This window comes from Amblyomma americanum, chromosome 5, assembly GCF_052857255.1.
Source record: "Amblyomma americanum isolate KBUSLIRL-KWMA chromosome 5, ASM5285725v1, whole genome shotgun sequence".
Classification (NCBI taxonomy): Eukaryota; Metazoa; Arthropoda; class Arachnida; order Ixodida; family Ixodidae; genus Amblyomma; species Amblyomma americanum.
The window spans coordinates 207,353,248-207,372,270 of NC_135501.1; the positions used below are offsets into that span (position 1 = coordinate 207,353,248).

The 19,023-nt window shown below is 49.2% G+C and overlaps 1 protein-coding gene across 7 annotated transcripts in view; it reads left to right on the forward strand.

Moving 5' to 3' along the window:
• Nin (blastoderm-specific gene 25D) overlaps window positions 1-19,023 on the forward strand; it is a 477,176-nt gene that overhangs the window by 440,103 nt on the left and 18,050 nt on the right. For 3 of the 7 annotated variants that reach the window (XM_077666690.1, XM_077666692.1, XM_077666696.1), the window contains exons 9-17: window positions 2,421-2,560; window positions 2,645-2,785; window positions 3,281-3,455; window positions 4,093-4,209; window positions 5,089-5,181; window positions 5,809-5,992; window positions 8,491-8,568; window positions 10,758-10,796; window positions 18,298-18,713. In XM_077666690.1, the coding sequence (XP_077522816.1) occupies window positions 2,421-2,560; window positions 2,645-2,785; window positions 3,281-3,455; window positions 4,093-4,209; window positions 5,089-5,181; window positions 5,809-5,992; window positions 8,491-8,568; window positions 10,758-10,796; window positions 18,298-18,713 (1,383 nt within the window). The remainder of the gene's footprint in view (window positions 1-2,420; window positions 2,561-2,644; window positions 2,786-3,280; window positions 3,456-4,092; window positions 4,210-5,088; window positions 5,182-5,808; window positions 5,993-8,490; window positions 8,569-10,757; window positions 10,797-18,297; window positions 18,714-19,023) is intronic. The other 4 variants (XM_077666694.1, XM_077666695.1, XM_077666691.1 and 1 more) reach the window with 3 other exon arrangements.

Sequence of the window (19,023 nt, forward strand, 5' to 3'; positions counted from 1 at the left end):
TGCCTCTGTTTCTCCCTCTTTTCCCTATGCCTACCATTTCTCTAACCGCTGCTACCAGACGGCGTTCATTGAGCGATGGGGAACAGCCCCGAGGCCGTTTCTTCTTGCCGAGCTCCAGCAGTATAGCAGGGTTCGGACTGGCACAGTGAGCGAGCAGCGTCAAGCGAGAGCAAGGGAGAGCTCTTGTTTTTAATTGGATGAGCGAGTAATCCTGTTAGGTCGCCGCTCTAAGGGCCCCTGACACCACGACGTCTTTCCTTACCTCCCCTTTTTTCCTTCCCTCTTTCGGGCCCCTATCGCCGGGACCCCCCACCACCGGACAGGAAAGAAAAGCGCGCTGAATTCGCGTTCTTTTGCTCCGCCCGGTCACCGTTTCTCCCGCGGCAGCATCCTCCGTTCCTTCTTCTCTTTTCCTCTCCGAACGCTTGAGGAGTCCCCTCGCGTCCTTTCGCTTATTCCTGCCTTAGCTTACTGCTTGGTTCGCTTTCCCCTTTTTCTTGCTCTGCTGCGCGGCTTTAGCTAAATGAATTCTCGTCTCCGAACTAAAACCTTGTCCGCTTGTTTCCTTGCTGCCTTTTCTCGAATACCGTTATTCGTTCGGAGCTCCGCGTGCCTTTGTGGGCGCGCGAGTGCGTTCGTGAAGCTGTGACTCTCCCATTTCTTTTTTATCGGTTCTTTTTCTACTCATTCATCGGCGACTTGCTTGTCTTTGTGCTGCCTTCGCGACGTGTCGATTCTTCGTTGTACACTGCGTCAAGCCGCTTTCGTTGAGTCGACTCCCAGCTTGAACAACTTTTATTTCGCGATTTTCTTTTTTTTTTCTGGGCATTACAGTATAAATTGCCGCCTGCAATGACTACCCTCATTCACCCGAATTCTCCTCCGCTAACTCCAATGAACTCTTTGCTGACAGGGGCGTGTCCAAACTCACTATGGCGTTTTAGGAATGGGGCTAGTGCTCGAAGTGGATGGCGTGCACGAAGTCCCGAGAAATGTCGCATAAAGTATGGCAGGCGTTTGCGCCATGTCGTGCGTGGCGTTCTGGGAGAGAGTGGTCCCTTAAGGTAGGAGCGAGAAAACGGTGCTGGGGAGTGAATCTCTACGAGTGCAGCCTTATTGACCGAAACCGGAGGTCATAGCCTGGACGGACACGGTGGTCTAGTCTCTCAAGAAGTTCTTGGGGGAGCGGATATACAGAAGTTTTCTCTATCCGCACCTCTCTTATTATTCACTGCTATTCCTGCGTATTTATGTAGCCCTGTCTTTGGTATACTTACCCCGCTCCTACTGTAACTGTCACTGGTTAATGACTTTTGACTGCTAGTAATAAACATTATCATCATCACACCAGCAGATCACATATCATCTCGTACCGACCATGCGCATAAAATTCAAACAATTTTCGCTCGCACAAAAAAAAATATCAATTACCCGTTCGTCTTGGCTATAAGGGAGTGGAATGCTTGACCTGCTAGCATTGTGGCTATTAACGAATCATCGTCTTTCCGTTCATCGTTACTAACATTTCTTGAATCAGGCGCAGCATTGTCATCTGTTTGAACTTGCCGCCTTGTACCTTTGTTTTGCCTTGCACGTGTACATATTATTTTCGTTTATTGCACACAGCACCATACCCACGATGTATAAGACCGACCCAATTTCATAATTAACGCTTTGTTCTTTCATTCTTTTTCTCACTTTATATTATGTACGAAGTGAACACTTGAGTATTTTATTTTCTGCCCCCCCCCCCCCCCCCCATGTAATGCCCAGTCGGGCCCTTAGGGTGCTTAAATAAATAAAATAAATAAATAAATAAATAAATAAATAAATTTCTCCGGAAATGGCCAGTTTGTCTCTTCGTAGGTGCATCGTACGCATCTCTGGTGCCCCGCTGGCGCTGCGTAAACATTACTTGGTTCGACCTGACCAGACTCCCTTTTGGATGCATTGTGCGTCCATGTTCAACGGTGCCGCCTGGTCGATCAATGCGTTCGAGCAGGGACGATGTCAATTCCTGTCAAAACGTAGTCACTCGTTCCAAGCCATTTTTTTTTAATACGCGTGGTGCGCAACGAGTCATTTACATATCCGCGTCGTGATTGATTGATTGATTGATTGATTGATTGATTGATTGATTGATTGATTGATTGATTTCAAATCAAAACTTAGGACTACGGGACAGGCTGTTGTGATGGGCTCTGAATTGATTTTTGGCCGTCCCATAATTCTTTGATGTGTCCACTCCAGTTAATGTCCACTTAGTACAGGGTCGATATTTCATTCCGCTCCATTGAAACTCGGTCGCCGCGGCCAGGTTCATGCCCGTCAGCTAGCTAGCACTCAACAGCCTATCGCCATTAACCATTAATTGAGCCTCTGCGGCGAGTCTCATCTAATCGTCGCTTATGTCCCCGCAGCAACTGGGCTTCAACCCGAACCTGAAGGTGAACCTGCAGGACCTGACGGCTCAGCTGGAAGAAGAGATGGTGTCCGGCAACAACTCCAGTTCGTACGCCTTCGCGCTGGCCTCGTACCAGCACGAACTCAAGCACCTCAAGTGAGTGGCTCTGCGGGAATGTCTTGGGGCGTGGCAGGGGCCAGCAGGCTCGTTGCTAACGCTGCTCACGACTCGTCTCTGCAGGACCAACTTTGAGCAGGCGCGCGAGGAGCGCGACCGGCTGCGTGTGAACGTGGCCGAGGCCAACGCCCGGTCGGCCCTCATCGCTCAGGAGGTGGACGAGCACCACGCCAAGATGGAGAAGGCCTCCGAGAACAGGCTGCTGTGCGTGCACTCCTTGAAATCATCGCGCAGATTTTTGAGATGTTTAAGAAAGGAAGGAAGGGTTCCCAGATGCGCACAAATATACGTGTGCGAGGCTCTTTCGCACATCTTTGTGTGCGTGCCCGCAAGTCCAGCGGTAGTATGCGTCCCCTTTATTCTATACCATGCGCCGTGTTTTTCCTCCTCTCCTCTTTTGGACAGCGCGCTTTGTTGGTCGAGTCAGGCGAGGATGTGATTGTTATTATCTACAGGTTCCTTGTTTCCAGCCTTAGCGTTCCTGCCTGGCGAAGGGGCCTCCCAAGAGCACCGAGCCGCGTGACGGCGCGTGCTATAGACCAGGTTTGCTCTCGGCAGCACTGGCTGCCTCATCGGCATACTTCTCTCGCTGCCTAACCAACGTGTCAGAAGGTTTAGTTTGTTTCCAGGTTTAGCATTTTTTCTACGCGTGCAGTTATCTCGCTTTGGTTCCTCAAAGGCCGCACACGGGGCTCGCAGGACGCTGGAGAAGCGCCACTCGGAGCAGCTGCGCGAGGTGACCGAGGAGCTGCAGCGCGAGCGGGAGACCACCACGCTGCAGCTGACGCGGCTGCGGCAGCGAAGCGAAGACGAGCTGTCCGCCATGCGCGCCGACGAGCTGCGGCTACGCGCCCAGGTCGCCACCCTCGAGCAGGTGGGCGCCTGACGTCACAGTGTGCGGGTCTCTATGTCGGGATTGTATCCCTCATTTTCCGGCACCTTTCGAGAGTTGCGGACCTGGAACGTGGCGAGAATAGCATCGTATGCCACGCACGAAATAGGTTGAAGTTTCAGCGTACCTTTGCCGTGTACGGTTCCCGTTACGATCACCGCCGCCCGCTAGCTACGCATATGTAGCGCGTGCGTGACAGCTTGCCGTTAACGTTACCGATACTAACGTTAACAGTAGCGGTACACGTAGCAGCCAGATCCATCAATAGACACATTTAGCATACCGTGCATCGTGTTACCGTTACCAGTACCGGAGTGTCGGGAGCCCTCGCGCAGCCAATAACCATGCGCAAATCGCCTTGGTTATTGGCGCCTGCAGCATCCTGACCATTTAGAGCATCGCGCGGGCTCCCGGTACTCCGGTACCGGTAACACTGTACGCGGTATGCTAAAGGTGTCTATTATCACCCTGAAACTGTCGGTGCTTATTGCGGGCAGCGTGTGCGTAGGCCTTTCGTAAACCCGCAAGAGAAAACGCCATGCGTGCTGGGGTTGAGTGTGACGGTCGCAGTTAGCTGCCGTTTCATCTTGTGAGCTGTCGTGCCATCTTCCTTCCTCAGGAGAACCGTCGGCTGGAGCTGGAGCTGCAGGAGTACTCGGAGCGGTACCGCGAACTCCACCGCCTGGGCGAGTCGCAGCAGAAGGAGCTCGAGAGCGTCGTCCAGCTCAAGCAGAAGGTCGGTGGGCACAGCGCATGCGTCCATGACCACGCGTTGGGGTACAGTCTGATGGGAGCGGGCTACAATCATTCGTTCCGGAAAATGCACATGGTATCTACTAAGCGATGTTAACGCGGCGAACGTCGTAGGCGCTTGAGGCTTGCTGAGAAAAAAAAAAAACTCTGTGTTCATTGCCCCAAAGCCCATATATCTGTATGTACAAGGATGTCGAAATTGAAAACTGGTTTTGGAGGAAAGGAAATGGCGCAGTATCTGTCTCACATAACTCGGCCGCCACCGGAACCGCGCCGTAAGGGAAGGGATAAAGGAGGGACTGAGCGAACAAAGAGGTGCCGTAGTGGAGGGCTCCGGAATAATTTCGACCACCTGGGGATCTTGAACGTGCACTGACATCGCACAGCACACGGGTGCCTTAGTGTTGCGCCTCCATCGAAACGCAGCCGCCGCGGTCGGGTTCGAACCCGGGAACTCCAGATCAGTAGCCTCCGCGGCGGGTAATGTCAAGGCATTTCCTGGAAAATGGGAAAGATGCTTAGTCAAGATGGCTGGCTCGTGATTTGAGAGCAAGCAGGTTCACCTGTACATCTGGCGACTTCGTCGACGACCAAAGTAATGTGGTCAGCGCTGACGTCTTTCTAGCGACTATAATCTACGTAATCTTTCTGTTTCTCCTCACATCGATCATCTCCTCACTGGAACAGGCAGGTGTTGTGCCCCTTCCTATGGCAGTGTCCAACCTGTTCTTTTATTTCAACTGGGATTCATGTTTGCGCGTCAAATAAATAAAAACCGTCCCTTAGAGGGCAGAAGTCGGTCTCTGGAGACACGTGTCCTGGCTGTCTCTGCTCGAACGAGACCGGTCCGCACCCGTTTCAGATTGCCGACTTGGAATCGGGCCAAACATTCCTGAACGACGAACACTGCCAGAAGATCTTACAAGATCTCGACGTCCTGCGCAAGCAAAACAAGGCAAGCCAGCTTCATGTTCTCGATTTCTGCCAGTGCGCGTCGCGCTCTCGCTTTTGCCCTCTCATTTGGCACTTTGTTTTGAGGTCACGAGACCCTGGCGGCGACCTTCTTTCCCTCTTTTATGTTATCTGAGGTTTAAGTTTGATGCCGTTGTAGGTCCCTACAGTTGGCACATGAACTCTTTGTGAGGAGTTCACGGCTCGAGATTTATTCCGTCCACCTCGGGTTTCTTAACATGCGCCGAAAGCTCAGCGCAGAAGGTTTTTTTTTTTTTTTTGGTGCTGAAGCACCATTGGCCTCCTAACCTGGAAAATGCGGGTGTATGTTGAAGCCTCTGAAGTTAGTCACGTGATGCGAGAAATTGCGAGAAATAAGCGAGACTTTGCGTGAGTTTCAAGTGGGGAAGTGGGGAACTTTGCTGGGACAGGGTGGCCGGGCAGCCGGCACAGGACAGGGCTCATTGGAGATTGATGGAAGAGGCCTCACCTGGCATACGATGATGATTATGGTTCAGGTGGGAGTGGCTCTGATGGTGACCGAAAGCACACTGAGTGCAACCTTGTCGAGCTACATTAGTTCACACGGGCACCGGGTGCTGCTTCTCCCGATGGTCGCGGCGAAACGCAGGAGCTGAAGGACAGCAACGACGAGCTGACGCTCGAGCTGGAGACGCTGCGCCAACAGCAGAGCGCCTCTTCGGGCTCCCGTTCGTCGGGGCACGGCAAGCGTCACCGGCGCTCGGGCTCCTGGGTGTCCGACTACTCGCGACAGGGCGGACTCAAGCGGAGGGGCAGCGAGGCCTCCTCTTCGGGTGAGCTGCAACCGCCTCGTTTGCAACAGCGCGAGCATCTCTGTTCCCTTGCTAAAATGATCTATAGACAGTCTATTGACTTCTTGTAGACTCTATTGCCTTCCTGTAGATATTTAGTTTTGGCTATTCGTAGTCTATAGGCTGTCTATAGACAAAAGTCTACTAAAAGTGTATGGCCATAAATCTATAGATTGCCTTTAGACTGCCTATATGATTTGTATTGCCTATAGACCGTTCTCTAGGGTTTGTCTATAAAGAGCCTATAGACTTTATGGACAGAAGTCTGTGGACAGTCTATAGACTATCTAAAGAAATTTTTGTAAGGGTTGCGCAGTCATTGGCCAAAGTTTTCCGGCCACTTAGCGCGCTTCCGGAGCATTCGCGCATTGTCGTGCGCTGAAGTGCTAACAACATGGACAAGAACGCCAAAACGGGACACGCGAAAGACGGTAAATCGTGGACTAACGACTGGGTTTATTATGGAGCGTTGAAAAAAAAAACGCTTATGCTTTAAGGTGAGGTGAGACTTTGTTTTGTCAAAAAATCGGCTTTGTAATTTTGCCACCATCTGATCAAGAGTATTTCTACCTTTCAGAATATGTATTGCACTTGGGTACTCGCGATTTCAAAAATAATTTTTGCCTTTCTTCGGTGTCACGTAGAACGGAAAATTTGGTGTTTTCAGGGACGTTATTGGCGTTCTCAGAACATTTTCTGGAGGTTTGCGTATTTTTTTCTCGGGAACTAAACGCATAAGCAAACACATTTTTTCACAGATTTTAATCAATGTCATATACATGCCTGGTACCAGAATCAATGGCCTTAGCTTATTTGTATTCTTCTGATCGTAAATTATGTCATTTATTATTTTTTGGTAGGCCTCCGTATTCGTAACTGACGTTGACCATATTCACAAAGGAGCACGACCGGCGCGCCTTCTCACTCGGTGTTTGCAGTTACAATTGAAGAAAGAACCGTGTATCGTTAATTAATAGGTGACTGGCTCTGAAAAAGTCGTTTTCATTAGAGACTTCTAGATTGGAGACAAAAAAACAACCAGGGATATTACCAAAAAAAAAGGAGGGTAAAAAGTAAAAAAAAATAGACGCCAGCTAGTGGTGCTATCAGTGAAAACAAAAAAAATAGCGAAGTCGGAAACATAGACCACCGGCCTCGTTTTCTAGCACTTAGCGAGTGACCTGCAGCACCGGGGACGCAAATGTTGTCGGGTGCAAGAAGAAGCGAACGACAACGAGCCAAAGCAAAAATGAGGAAACACCCGGGGCGCGCTTTCCGTCCCGGATGGCGTCCCCTCTTCCGGTCCTGGCTCCTGTGTGCGTGAGTGCGGTTTTCATTGAGCCGCCATTCGAGCGCGAAATGAAGACGAAGAACGTCTTATATACCATTGCTGTTCTCGGGCCTACTTTAATACCCGTCCCTCATCCCGTTTTCCTTTTTCTTTCTTTGCAGGGTCCTTTGTCCTAAGCTTTTTTTTTTTTTCGGGTGTCGCTACATCCATTTTTTTTTCGTTTCTTGCCCTTGGTAATACCTTCTGGAAGGGAACACTGCGAAGGAAAACGGAAATGTATTGCCGCTGTCTTTCCCGGTTCCCTGTGTGGTAATTTTGCTTTTCTAAACTCGCTGCTGGTGAGAAACTCGCACCTGAGCGCCCTGCGGGGCGCATTCATCATTTGCGGACGACAGGAAACATAGCGTCGCGGCCCTGTTTCCCGATTTCGATGGGGGAATCCGCATCCCCTTTCCTCCGTTCCCTTATGGCGCTCATTTTTGCCGCCTCGCCAGGCGCCGGTCCTCCTCTGCCCTCCTTATTTATTGCTCCCATCTATCTAGTTAGGCTTCAGAGTTTCTTTGTACATGCTTCCTAATGCTGCATGAGCGCTTGTTCTTTCATGCGTTTGTTTTGTTTACTTGTTGTTTGTTTATTTGTTTTTGTTTGTGTCTTTGTTGCGTGCTGAAATGCTCATTAACATCAATTAGTTCTCCTCCTTTGATCTTTCTAATGCTAAATTTCGGTTTGCACCAAATGTTCTCTTGAAAGAGAGTGTCGTGGTTCTGTCAACTTTTCGTGGTTTTAGGTAAGTCTTATTAGAAGGTGTATCGAATTTTTCTTACAATTTTGGCTGGCTGCTGTTTGTATTTTGTTTATTTTTGCTCGTTCCCACAGTGGCGACCACTTTATTTTACGTCACCTTTTCCGTCTTCCTCTCTTGACTGTGCTTAATCGAGTTGTACTTTATTTCTTAAGAATGAACTCTCTATCCTGGCCCGTTTAACGCGACGCTTTGATGAATGGAGGTGGGAAACCAATGCCGAGAAGAAACAAGAAAAGTGCAGTGTGTTTAGCTCTTTTCTTTTTCCTTGTGTTTAGGGATATGCATGTCTCATTTAGCGCCTTATTCGGCTCTTGCCCATCCCCTTTTTCTCCCCGTATTTCCCCGTTATTTCCCCACCTTTTTTCCTCCTCACCCACACCGCAGAGGAGTCGGACGACGACATCCCGATAGCCGGCAAGATTCGCAAGCGAGCTGGCTTCTCCGTGAGCACCGGCCCCGAGGGTAAGGTTACGAGTTCCTAGACTTGCTTTTCTCTCTTCCTTATCTTGTATTTTTTTTCGGTTAGTACTATTTCTTGATCTTTATTTCCTTCACGTTAGTCATATCCTGATTTATAATCTCGCTCGTCTCAGCTCAGTCCTTTACCTTCTTTTGTCTTCAGGTTCCCAATGATATTAAGGAAAAGGGGATGGGGAAGGAAGGGGTGTTCCTTAACATCTTTCTTTTTTCTGCCAACGCGCGCTCGGCTTACTGCTTCACCAATTCCGTGGTCCCATTTATTTCACTCGGTTATGCTCTTTTATCCTTTCTTGCATTCCTCTCGCCTCACGTCGTCGTTATCCAGTATTTCCTCTCTTTTCTTCCTTTCTAGGGACTTTTTTCCTTTTTATTCCCTTTTTTTATTTCGTCTGCTTCGAGCGTCGTCTGCTGCTTCCGCCGCCGTCTGCATCGTCTGCATTCCTCTTCTGTCTTCCATAACTGCTAAGAGCTCGCTCCGTTATGCTTTTGGTACTCGCTCCTCCTCACCATTTCCGTCCTTCCACCGACTCCCCCCCAAAGCTGCCTTATAATACGCGTTGACTTATGCGCCCACTTCCCTGCTGCTCTGCGCTCTGTACACTCCGTGCGGTGGGCCCAAATTTCTTTTTCGCGGGGTCGCTTCTCCGGCTAGTATTCCCCGCTTCGTATGTTCGCGACGGTGCGTCTCTGTTTTATTCGCCCAATTTTCTGGGGCCGCGTCATCTTTCACTTCGTCTTAGCCGTGTCTCCGTTTCACCTGCTCTGGTCAGCTCATCGCTTCTCGTTCATCGAGCTTATTACGTTGCATTGCTGTTTTTTCCCTTTCCCTCGCATTCATTCTGTGCAAGGAGATGGGTGTGGCTGGAGTTGGGTTTCTGGTTCACTCTTTCATTTCTCCTTGCCTGTTTATCTCTTCTTTTCTTTCTCTCTTCTCCCAAGTTCTGTACGCCTTCTTGGTGAACGCCCTCTTCCGAGTCTGTCCGTGCTTGTGTTCCGCTTCGTCGCTCATAACCCGGCGGTTTTCGCTTTGTATTCTCATTTTTCTGTCCTAGATGTTATAAGTGGCCGAGTTATCTCTGCGTTCTGGAGTGCTTATACGCTGAAATCTAATCGCCTGAGTGGACTTCACCGGGGCCCTCATTCTTGTGAAGCGATCCTGCAGTCACTGTTTTTTGTTCTTCCTAAAAGCTGGTCCGCTCGCAATGGCTGGTTCTTGTCTGTCGTCTTCACTTTGTCCGTGACTTCAGGCCTGTGTCATTTTGTTGGCAATTCGTTACGTGGAGTACGCTGCCTTTAATATTCTCTTTCCTTATCATTTATTTTTTCTCGCACATATGCCGCGCTTTTTCACCGGTAATATGCTCCGAAGTATTTTTTTTATTTTATTCTTCCCTACGTTTCGGTTTGTTTTTTATGCACATGTGTCACCTCATGTTTGCCTTTCAATGTTATGCCGTATATATGCGGTAAGGCTGCACTTTTTTTCTCAGTTTTGGCGGTCTTCGGCCGTTACCCGAAAGCGGATTTTGACAGTTCAATTTTCAAGCTATAATCTGAAGAAACTACTTCATTTTCCCATACGGTCATACCAGCCGCAGCGGTGGCTCAGTGGTTATGGCGCTCGGCTGCTGACCCGAAAGACGCGGGCTCGATGCCGGCCGCGGTGGTCGAATTTCGATGGCGGCGAAATTCTAGAGGCCCGTGTACTGTGCGATGTCAGTGCACGTTAAAGATCCCCAGGTGGTCGAAATTACCGGAACCCTCCACTAGCTGAAGGGGCCCGGCGATAACTTCGTTATAGGCGTAGCTTCGTTGCAGCCCGTGTTGGCCGAGCTTCCAAGGGGAATCGTCATTCCTTCGTTATACCCAATATTTCGTTATAAACCGCTTCGCTATAACGAGGTTCGACAGTACACCTTTTTTTTTCCCTTTTTGTTTCCATCTTGTTTTCCTGCCTGTCTGCTTAACTCTCATCTAACGCTGTGGTGTCAAATACACAGACTTTGCTGCTGGTACCAGAAAATGGCGATGTGTGGCTGATACTAACAATCAAGCTAATTCTTTATATTGCGATGCACATTTTTAACACATAACAGCTGGAGTGTCTGCCCGCTTTTCGCATGTCGTTACTCACTTTCTCTTTCTCTTCTTTTCCGGCTCAACTTTTGCAGGTTTGTGGCATGAACTCACACTCGCTCACTCGGCTCATAGTAAGTGTTTCGAACGTAGACGTGCTGTGCTTTTTTTTTTTTAGATGCAAGCTACTGAGTGCGTAGAGGAAGCTATTTGGTGTTTCGCAAGATAAATGTGGTTTGCTCTGTTTGTGAATCATAACGGATTTTTTTTCTTTAATGGCTTGATAAATCTGGCAACGCGTGCACCAACATGGGCGTTCTTGGTATGCCGACATGGAACGCAAGCCTAGGCTGCGAGGATATCAATGCGATAGTAAAAACGAGGAACTACCTCGCACCAGCCTGCTCATTCAATCAACATGCTTTCCAGTGGAAAAGAGGCACGCTGGGCAGTACATGAAATTTGTGCTAAAAAGAGCAGCTAGCCTTTGTTTTATTTTCTAGGAGCTCGAACGTGGGGTGAACACTGAAAGACTGTGTCAAACCCATTGCCAAATAGTTGCACGAAAAAAGTGCAACTTCGTCATTGTCCTTTTATTAGAGGAGAAAAAAAAATCGTATCTATTAGAAATAGACAATTTGTTGAGGAAGTGTAGGTGCCAAGCATGAAATGTTTTCGAGAGCTCACGCACGTTTAGACACGTCACGTGGTGCTCGCAGTGCTTCCCGTAACTCCCGGTGGGCCCGTTGCCTCGTAAGGGAAAGCCACCCTTTAGCAGGAGATCCTGTGGGTGCGAAGCCGGCGTGACCCCACTTGTCAGGACAGCTGTAAAGGGGATTCTCTTGGGGCAGTTGTCGTTGGCATAGCATGTCGTAATAAAAAAAAACTCCTTCCATCGCCTGTGATTATATAATGTGATGATCCAGACGGACCACGGAGTGGCCGTGCTCGACAACGCCCCTATGTCAACCGGTGGTTCATACTGGCCCAGACCATGTGCATCGCACAGCTAGCGCTTTCATGCGGGAGCTGGAGGTAAAGCTCCTACCCAGTGGGGACACGGAGTTGCACCTTCTTCGGGTCTGTGGAAAGCAAAGGCTGTGGGAGTGTTTTTTTACACCCTTTTTGCACATTTTACCTTGAGTGCTTGCGAACTGTGCGGTACTGCGTGTATTCACGGCTTCCAAGCGATTTACGGTATCTGTGAACAATTTTCGCTTCATTTGCGATTCATTTTCGGGATTTGAGAATCTTGACGAAAGAACCGCAGCTGTTGGCGGTTGTGCTTTATAAGGCAAAAACTTGGAGTAGCAGCGACGGCAAATACTTTTTTTTGTTTTTAAATGACACCTATTCACGTAGTAATTAGGTATGACATTTGACCCAAATTCCTCCAGCGCGCGACTAATCATTCTTATTTAACGGAAGCATTCACTGTTTTGATCTTGAGCAGCGTCGAGTGAGCTATGACGTCACTGAAAACTCCCGAGCTGTAGCAAATGTTGATCACGTTTCTTTCCAAACACTGCCATGCCACGAATGCGCCTCATCTAAAACCACTCGCCAAGAGCAACTCTTTCTCCGACATCACCCTCCCGCTCTGAATTAATTATTAATTATTAATTAGAACTCTTTATTAATAATTTGTCGACACCGAAGCGGTGGCCTTGTATTTTGAGCATCCGCCTCGCATGTGCGCGGTTCGATCCTCAGTGCCGCCGGGTACCCACCGGTGATACGATGGGTACAGGCTTTTTCCTGCCCGGTGCTCGGCTTCTGTGGCGTGAAATGCTTGGGAAACGGGTCTTTGACTCCAACCTTGAGAAGAAGGAACAACCTTTTGTCATGGCGCTCTTTGGCCACGGATGCCCTTGCGCCATAAAAATGCATAATCATTCAATATTTTGTCGAAAAGTGTCGCTGTATACATAGCAACAGAACCGTGCAGTTATCTGCTGGAGGCGTTGTGTCGGCACTACATTAAAAAGCGGAAAGCAATAACGGTGCCTACGCAGGTTTCCTGACAACCGCGTCGCGATCCTTTGTCGAAAGCATGCTTTCACTTTGCCGTAGCTCGACATACCGTGGCATGAAGTGAACGTGTAAGCTGTGGAAACGTTGGGGCCACTAAGCAGTAACGCACCGCCGTATCCCCAGTAATGTGTAACATTCTAATTAGTGCGAGAGACTATTCCGATGGGTGAACCCCGAGCAAGATTTTTGCGATGTTTGTCGGTTTGTGCCATCGCTGCCGACTCGCTCCCATGCCGCGGCTCCGGCGCGTTCCGCTGAATAATAATAATAATAATTGGTTTTGGGGGAAAGGAAATGGCGCAGTATCTGTCTCATATATCGTTAGACCCCTGAACCGCTGGCTCAGTGGTTAGGGCGCTCGACTACTGATCCGGAGTTCCCGGGTTCGAACCCGACCGCGGCGGCTGCGTTTTTATGGAGGAAAAACGCTAAGGCGCCCGTGTGCTGTGCGATGTCAGTGCACGTTAAAGATCCCCAGGTGGTCGAAATTATTCCGGAGCCCTCCACTACGGCAACTCTCTCTTCCTTTCTTCTTTCACTCCCTCCTTTATCCCTTCCCTTACGGCACGGCTCAGGTGTCCAAAGATATATGAGACAGATACTGCGCCATTTCCTTTCCCCCAAAAACCAATTATTATTATTATTATTAACCGCGCCGTAAGGGAAGGGATAAAGGAGGGAGTGAAAGAAGAAAGGAAGAATGAGGTGCCGTAGTGGAGGGCTCCGGAATAATTTCGACAACCTGGGGATCTTTAACGTGCACTGACATCGCACAGCACACGGGCGCCTTAGCGTTTTTCCTCCATAAAAACGCAGCCGCCGCGGTCGGGTTCGAACCCGGGAACTCCGGATCAGTAGTCGAGCGCCCTAACCACTGAGCCACCGCGGCGGATCTGCCATCGCTGCCGACTCGCTCCCACGCCGCGGCGCCGGCGCGTTCCGCCGTCCCCGCTCCCGGTGTGCGAGAGCCGTGGGCGTGGGAATCACGCGAGCAAACGCGCGGCAGCGATGGACACGCACTGCTCGTGCCGTGTCTTTTGATGCGGTTGCCTCAGTTGCTTTCGCTGGTCCTACTCGGTTGAGGTGCGATAAAACCGTACCATTTACGACATGAAGAACAGCATAATAAGCCAACATTACAAAGTTAGCAGTAAAGTAAAAAGCCAAGCCAATGCCCGTGCATTTCTGCTTTCGCGGGTTTATAGAATATAGGCAAAAATTCTGTCATCTTTTTTGCATCGCTTTTTCCTACCTTCGTAGAATTTGTGGCACTTCCCTTGTGTCTTTTTTTTTTTTTTTTGCCTTGGATGAAATATTTACAGACTCGCGAGACCACGTGAGGGTCTGTAAATATTTAATTCAAGGTGCTATAAACTGCGCAAGCAAAATGCGTTTTAGAACGATGCTTCTTCTCATCTGATGCTTCTCTCTTTTGCCGCATCCCATTGCCTAAAGGTTGCACCAATTGAATTCGCTTTACTTAGGGTTGATTTTCGACTCTGTAATGGTTTTGTGGTTTACCCTTGCTGGTTTGTTTGCGTAGTTGTAAAAAAACGAAATAAACTTCATTTCATTTCATTTACACCTCGCTCAGTATTGTCTGGCTTTATTTCTCGCTCATTGTGTTTTGTTTTTACATTTTTTGCATTAATGATTTCGCCTTACATGACGCGGCGCATTGGATCAGGCGATGAAGCGTGCTCGCTTTCGGCCCTACAGTCGGATACAATCAAGAGCAAAGCAGCAAACACCTCTTATAGGATATCCCTCCAGTCAGTGGAGTCCACCGATTCTCCCCTTCTCCTCCTTGACCAATCCCCTTGGTGCTCCTAATTCAAATCGCGTCTGGAGGCAGATGAATTGGGAATCGCCACAGCTTAATCGGATTAACCACTGTGTCATAAAAATGGGTCGACCCCATTGGCTGGAGGGCCTCCTTTGATGGGAACCTGCACCTTAGTTTTGGAGTTGTATCCCACTATCACCACTTTCACTGAGCAGTGCTTGTGGGCGCAATGACAAGGAAGGCTCGGAAACAGAATCGCATTTGTGTCTTGATTTTATCACATCAACCGCTAGCACTATTCTTTCAAAAGAATATGTACTGCCGCAGGGCCATATACGAGCCAGAAAAATCTGCTATGCATTTTTCCATATGTGGGCAGCGCCACGACGCTGTGGAAGCGTTTCGTAAATATAAACTTTGACCCTTTGTGAAACACCAATCGCCCTAATTTCTCAGTAAAGCACCAAGTAAAAAAAAACGGTAAAGATGTTGCGTTGTTCACAGGCGGTGTTTTCGCTTGATTTTGAGCTGATGGGATCACCTAGCCGAGCAGTGTACGGTATAAAGTAGTTGATGCACTATACACAGAACTTTTCACTGGTTTAGTTCTTTTTGTTCAGTACTTGCGCGGTACAGTATATGTACCGTGCAGTGAATGTACACTACATGTACAATACAGTGCATGTACAGAGCATGTACAGTATATGTACTAAATTTTACAGGCGGGATAACATTGATGCGGTACTTTAGAGGGGGGGAGGGGGGCTCATTTTTTTTTTGCGAAAACAGCGAGGTACTTATATAAACCATGAGTAATAAAGATTGTTTGATTTATTGACTGATTGATTTTTCAAACACACGAGTGAATAATTCACGAAAAACTGCTTGCAGGCACTTTGCGCAGCGGTTCATGACTGCGCTCCTCTCGATACTTTTCCGTGCCGAATAACGCATCCTAGCTAACGGCAAGTATGGTCGTCAGCGTAGCATGTTTTATTCATGGACGGAACAGTGTCGAGCTCTTGTGCAACCAACTCGCAAGAGCAGTTTATGAATTAATCATTCGGTTGTCAGCGTTCATAGAATGGACGAGGGAGAGGATACGACGAAAGCGATTTCGTCGACGGTGCCTGCAAAGCGTCAGCTTTTCCCCGCCTCTAAGAAAACGGCGTCGTGAATGTTCCGAACACATAACGTGGAAGCTGCAGTGCGGCCGTGTTTTCTGTGGATAGAGCACCGAAATGCGCGTTTCTTCTTATGAATGCTGATTACTTGTGTTTTTATTGTTTTTTTAATAATAGAGGCTCCATGGCTTAGGTGCTGAGGTACCGTACTTGAAGGCCAACTGTTACAAAAAATTTCGCCCCGTGAAAAAGGCTTTTTAATGATATAGCATTAAAGCCTCATAGAGAAAAAGATTTGTTGGTCATAAAAATCGCCCATTGGAGAGAAGTGACATCACCAGATCAGAAGCGACTGCACTTGTGAAGGCATTAAGAGTTTTTATTGTCATCGCATTGCGAACACATAAGGTAACTAGATGTCCCTGTGACTTTTTCTATTAGTATGCCATGAGAGAGCCCTAAGGAGAAGAAACAGCTTTCGTATAGGGTGAGTGCGTCAGGAGTCGCTCACGTCGTTTTTTCAACGCAACTTGAAAAAGGGGCGGCCATTTCCAAATGCCGGAAATGACCTGGTTATATTAGCAGAGAAAGTTCCCGCGAACACAGCACTGCGGAGGCGTGCTGCGAAGTGATGCGCTGCCGCTCGTAAGCATGGCGTCCGCCGAGTCGGCTTATTCAGCTGCGCGCAGCAGTTGGCCACTGGTGCGCTTTCCTTCCCAGAGATGGAGCCACCAGTCGCGCAGTGAGGGGAACGGAGGAACACGTCTTGTAGTCCACGCCGTTCTGATCAGCTCAGATCGCCGCATCCTTGACAGAGCTGCAAACGACTTGTGAGATGGAAAGTATGTGGCCGCGATTAGGGCGCTAACAAAAAAAGTTCACGGTCAGACTAAGGACAGCGCAATGAACGGTGGAACGCAAATGATAGCGTACCATTTAAGGATAGACTGCGAGCAGCGTGAACTGGAGAACAAGTGGGGAGTTCGTTATATTTGGTAGTAATGAAGAGGAGGCAGTGAACTTGAGGTGTGCACATAATGCGCACGACAGGCAACCGATGTTGGTATGTAGTAAAGCTGCGGGCCGGTACGGAGACAAGGGAGACCTAATCGAGGCTGGCGAAGACTCAGGTGTTGCGTTCAAGTGGGGAAATTGCTGGGATAGGCTGCCTGCGGCTGGGGCAGAACAGGACTAATCGGAAGTCAGCGTTTTGTGGGACATGACGTGGGTGATGATCACGGTGATGATGCGGATTTTTGCGTACCTCAGCTACTCTCGCTTCGCATGAGACAAGCCGTAGTTCTTGTCTCTAGACTCTTCGACCCGCCGAGGTTCTTAGCGGGCACCGAAGTTTAACTGCGCGGGCGTTTTTGCTTTCAATCGAACCCGCGACCTTGTCCTCGGCAGGCGAACGCCAAATCATCTGAGCCACCGCGGCGGGTGGCGGGATCAGGCTTAAGCACCTAGCTCTTATAAGTTACAGAGGAAGTAATACGAGCAAGAAAGATAATGGGATTAATTTAGTTATTTCTATGCATTTAATTCTAGAATCCTTCTGACCTTTTTCATCTCGGTTCCTTTGCTTCATGCTCGCTTTCATGGATCTGTCCTTATGTAAGACTGTTGGCAACCTCTTCTCTAAGCTGGCAGTAAAAAAGAAAACTATGACACTCTTCGAATACAGTTGGTTACGTTAGGAGTTTGTTAATTAGCATTTTTGTGTACACACTTTTATGTATTAGACTCACTATTTATTATGCATCTGTCCAAGCCAATAATGAAGTTACTCCGTCCGTTCGCATTGCTGCCGCTAACATGTACAAAATTCTCGTAATTGCATAGAATTTTCTCGTTTTATATAACGCATATTTCACATGCAAGTATATTTTTATATAACACGTGTAGCGAATGATATTCATTTTAGTCAGGTTTCCAGGTTTTGGGCTGCGAAGCGGAAGTAGGTTCCTCGTAATGACATTTTCGTCGTCAGTTTAAAATTCTGAATCCTCGCGACAGTTGGACGCTTCATTTCAATACTGATTGTGCTTTTTTCTTGTCTCTTTTTATTTGAGCGAAAAATATAGCGCCGTCACTTCTGAATAGGTCAATCCTATTTCGCATCGGTAACCTTCTCACTGCTCATATAAAATCTGTGAGAGCGAAAGCAGCTAATGCAAAGTTCTTTTTTTCTTCTTCTCTTCGTATTGGCAGTTTTCTGTTTTTAAGGGACCGTTTTCGACCACTATTGACGAGCTTTAGCTGGCCGTATATCGTCTTGAGTGTCCCGCCTGACTCACGAGCACGGAAACGAACCAGAACCGAATGCGTCAGCTGACAGTTAATGTAGGCAGAGAGCTAATTAGAGAGGTTTATTTTAACGGAAACGTTCTCACGGAGACATATGCCAGACGAGCCGGGTGCCTGCTGTGCATACGCAGTAGCTTAGTGGAGACGCGCAGTACGCACCAGGATGCTCCGCTAGAGGCCCACACTATAGTGCGCTTTCGTGTACTAAGACACGCTCGCACATCGGCACGGAAGTGATGCATGCAGATGGCCGGATCCTGTGGCATTGGGTTAGACCATTTCCAATGATTAGACGCGGGCGTTCATCTTGCGGGGAGGTATATATTTTTTGTCCCTTTCACGCGGATATAGCGCCCTTATCATCGCATCGTATGTCCGGCGCAGGCATCCCGTGCGTGGCGGACCAGCTGCTGACGCTGGAGGCGGCCGACGAGCTGGGCGAGGCGCAGCGGGAGCCCCTGGAGCGTCTGCGGGCGCGCTTCGAGCAGGCGCTACGAGACATCGAGGAGCGGTGGCGGCAGCGGGTGGCCGACCTCGAGGCCCAGCTCAGCGGCCAGCCCGAGGTGGACAAGGACTCCATCGACTGCGCCCAGTCCACCATCGCCAAGCTGCAGGACGAGCTGAGCATGCGCAACGTGCTCGCCGAGCGCCTCCGGGCCGACGTCACCGCGCTCCAGAACCAGCTCGCGCAGCAGAGGGAGCAGCTGGCCGCGGAGCTGAGCCTGAGGGAGCAGGAGCTGGCGCAGCTCAGCGAGCAGAGGAGGGCCGCGGACGCCAAGGGCCACAGTCTGCAGGCGAGTGTCTCCGCCGCGTCCCAGTTAAAGGACCCCCTCTGGTCGGAAATTTGCCATACTACGGCGCTTGCCACGCTTCTCTCTGCCGTGCCCTCTGCCAGTCAGTTTATCTCACCCATCCGGGCGACAAGCCTTCGGAATCGAAATTTCCCTCCTCTTCGCCAGATAGTTTTTTCTTGCTTTTCGCTTGCCGGCATATTTACAGCGGCGCTACCGTGCGCTTGCCGTTGTGAACCCGTCGCTTCGAGACAGCGCCTCATGATGCGTCGCGGTATGTGTGAAACGCGGCGAGACGTCGTCTGTCATTCGCCCGGGA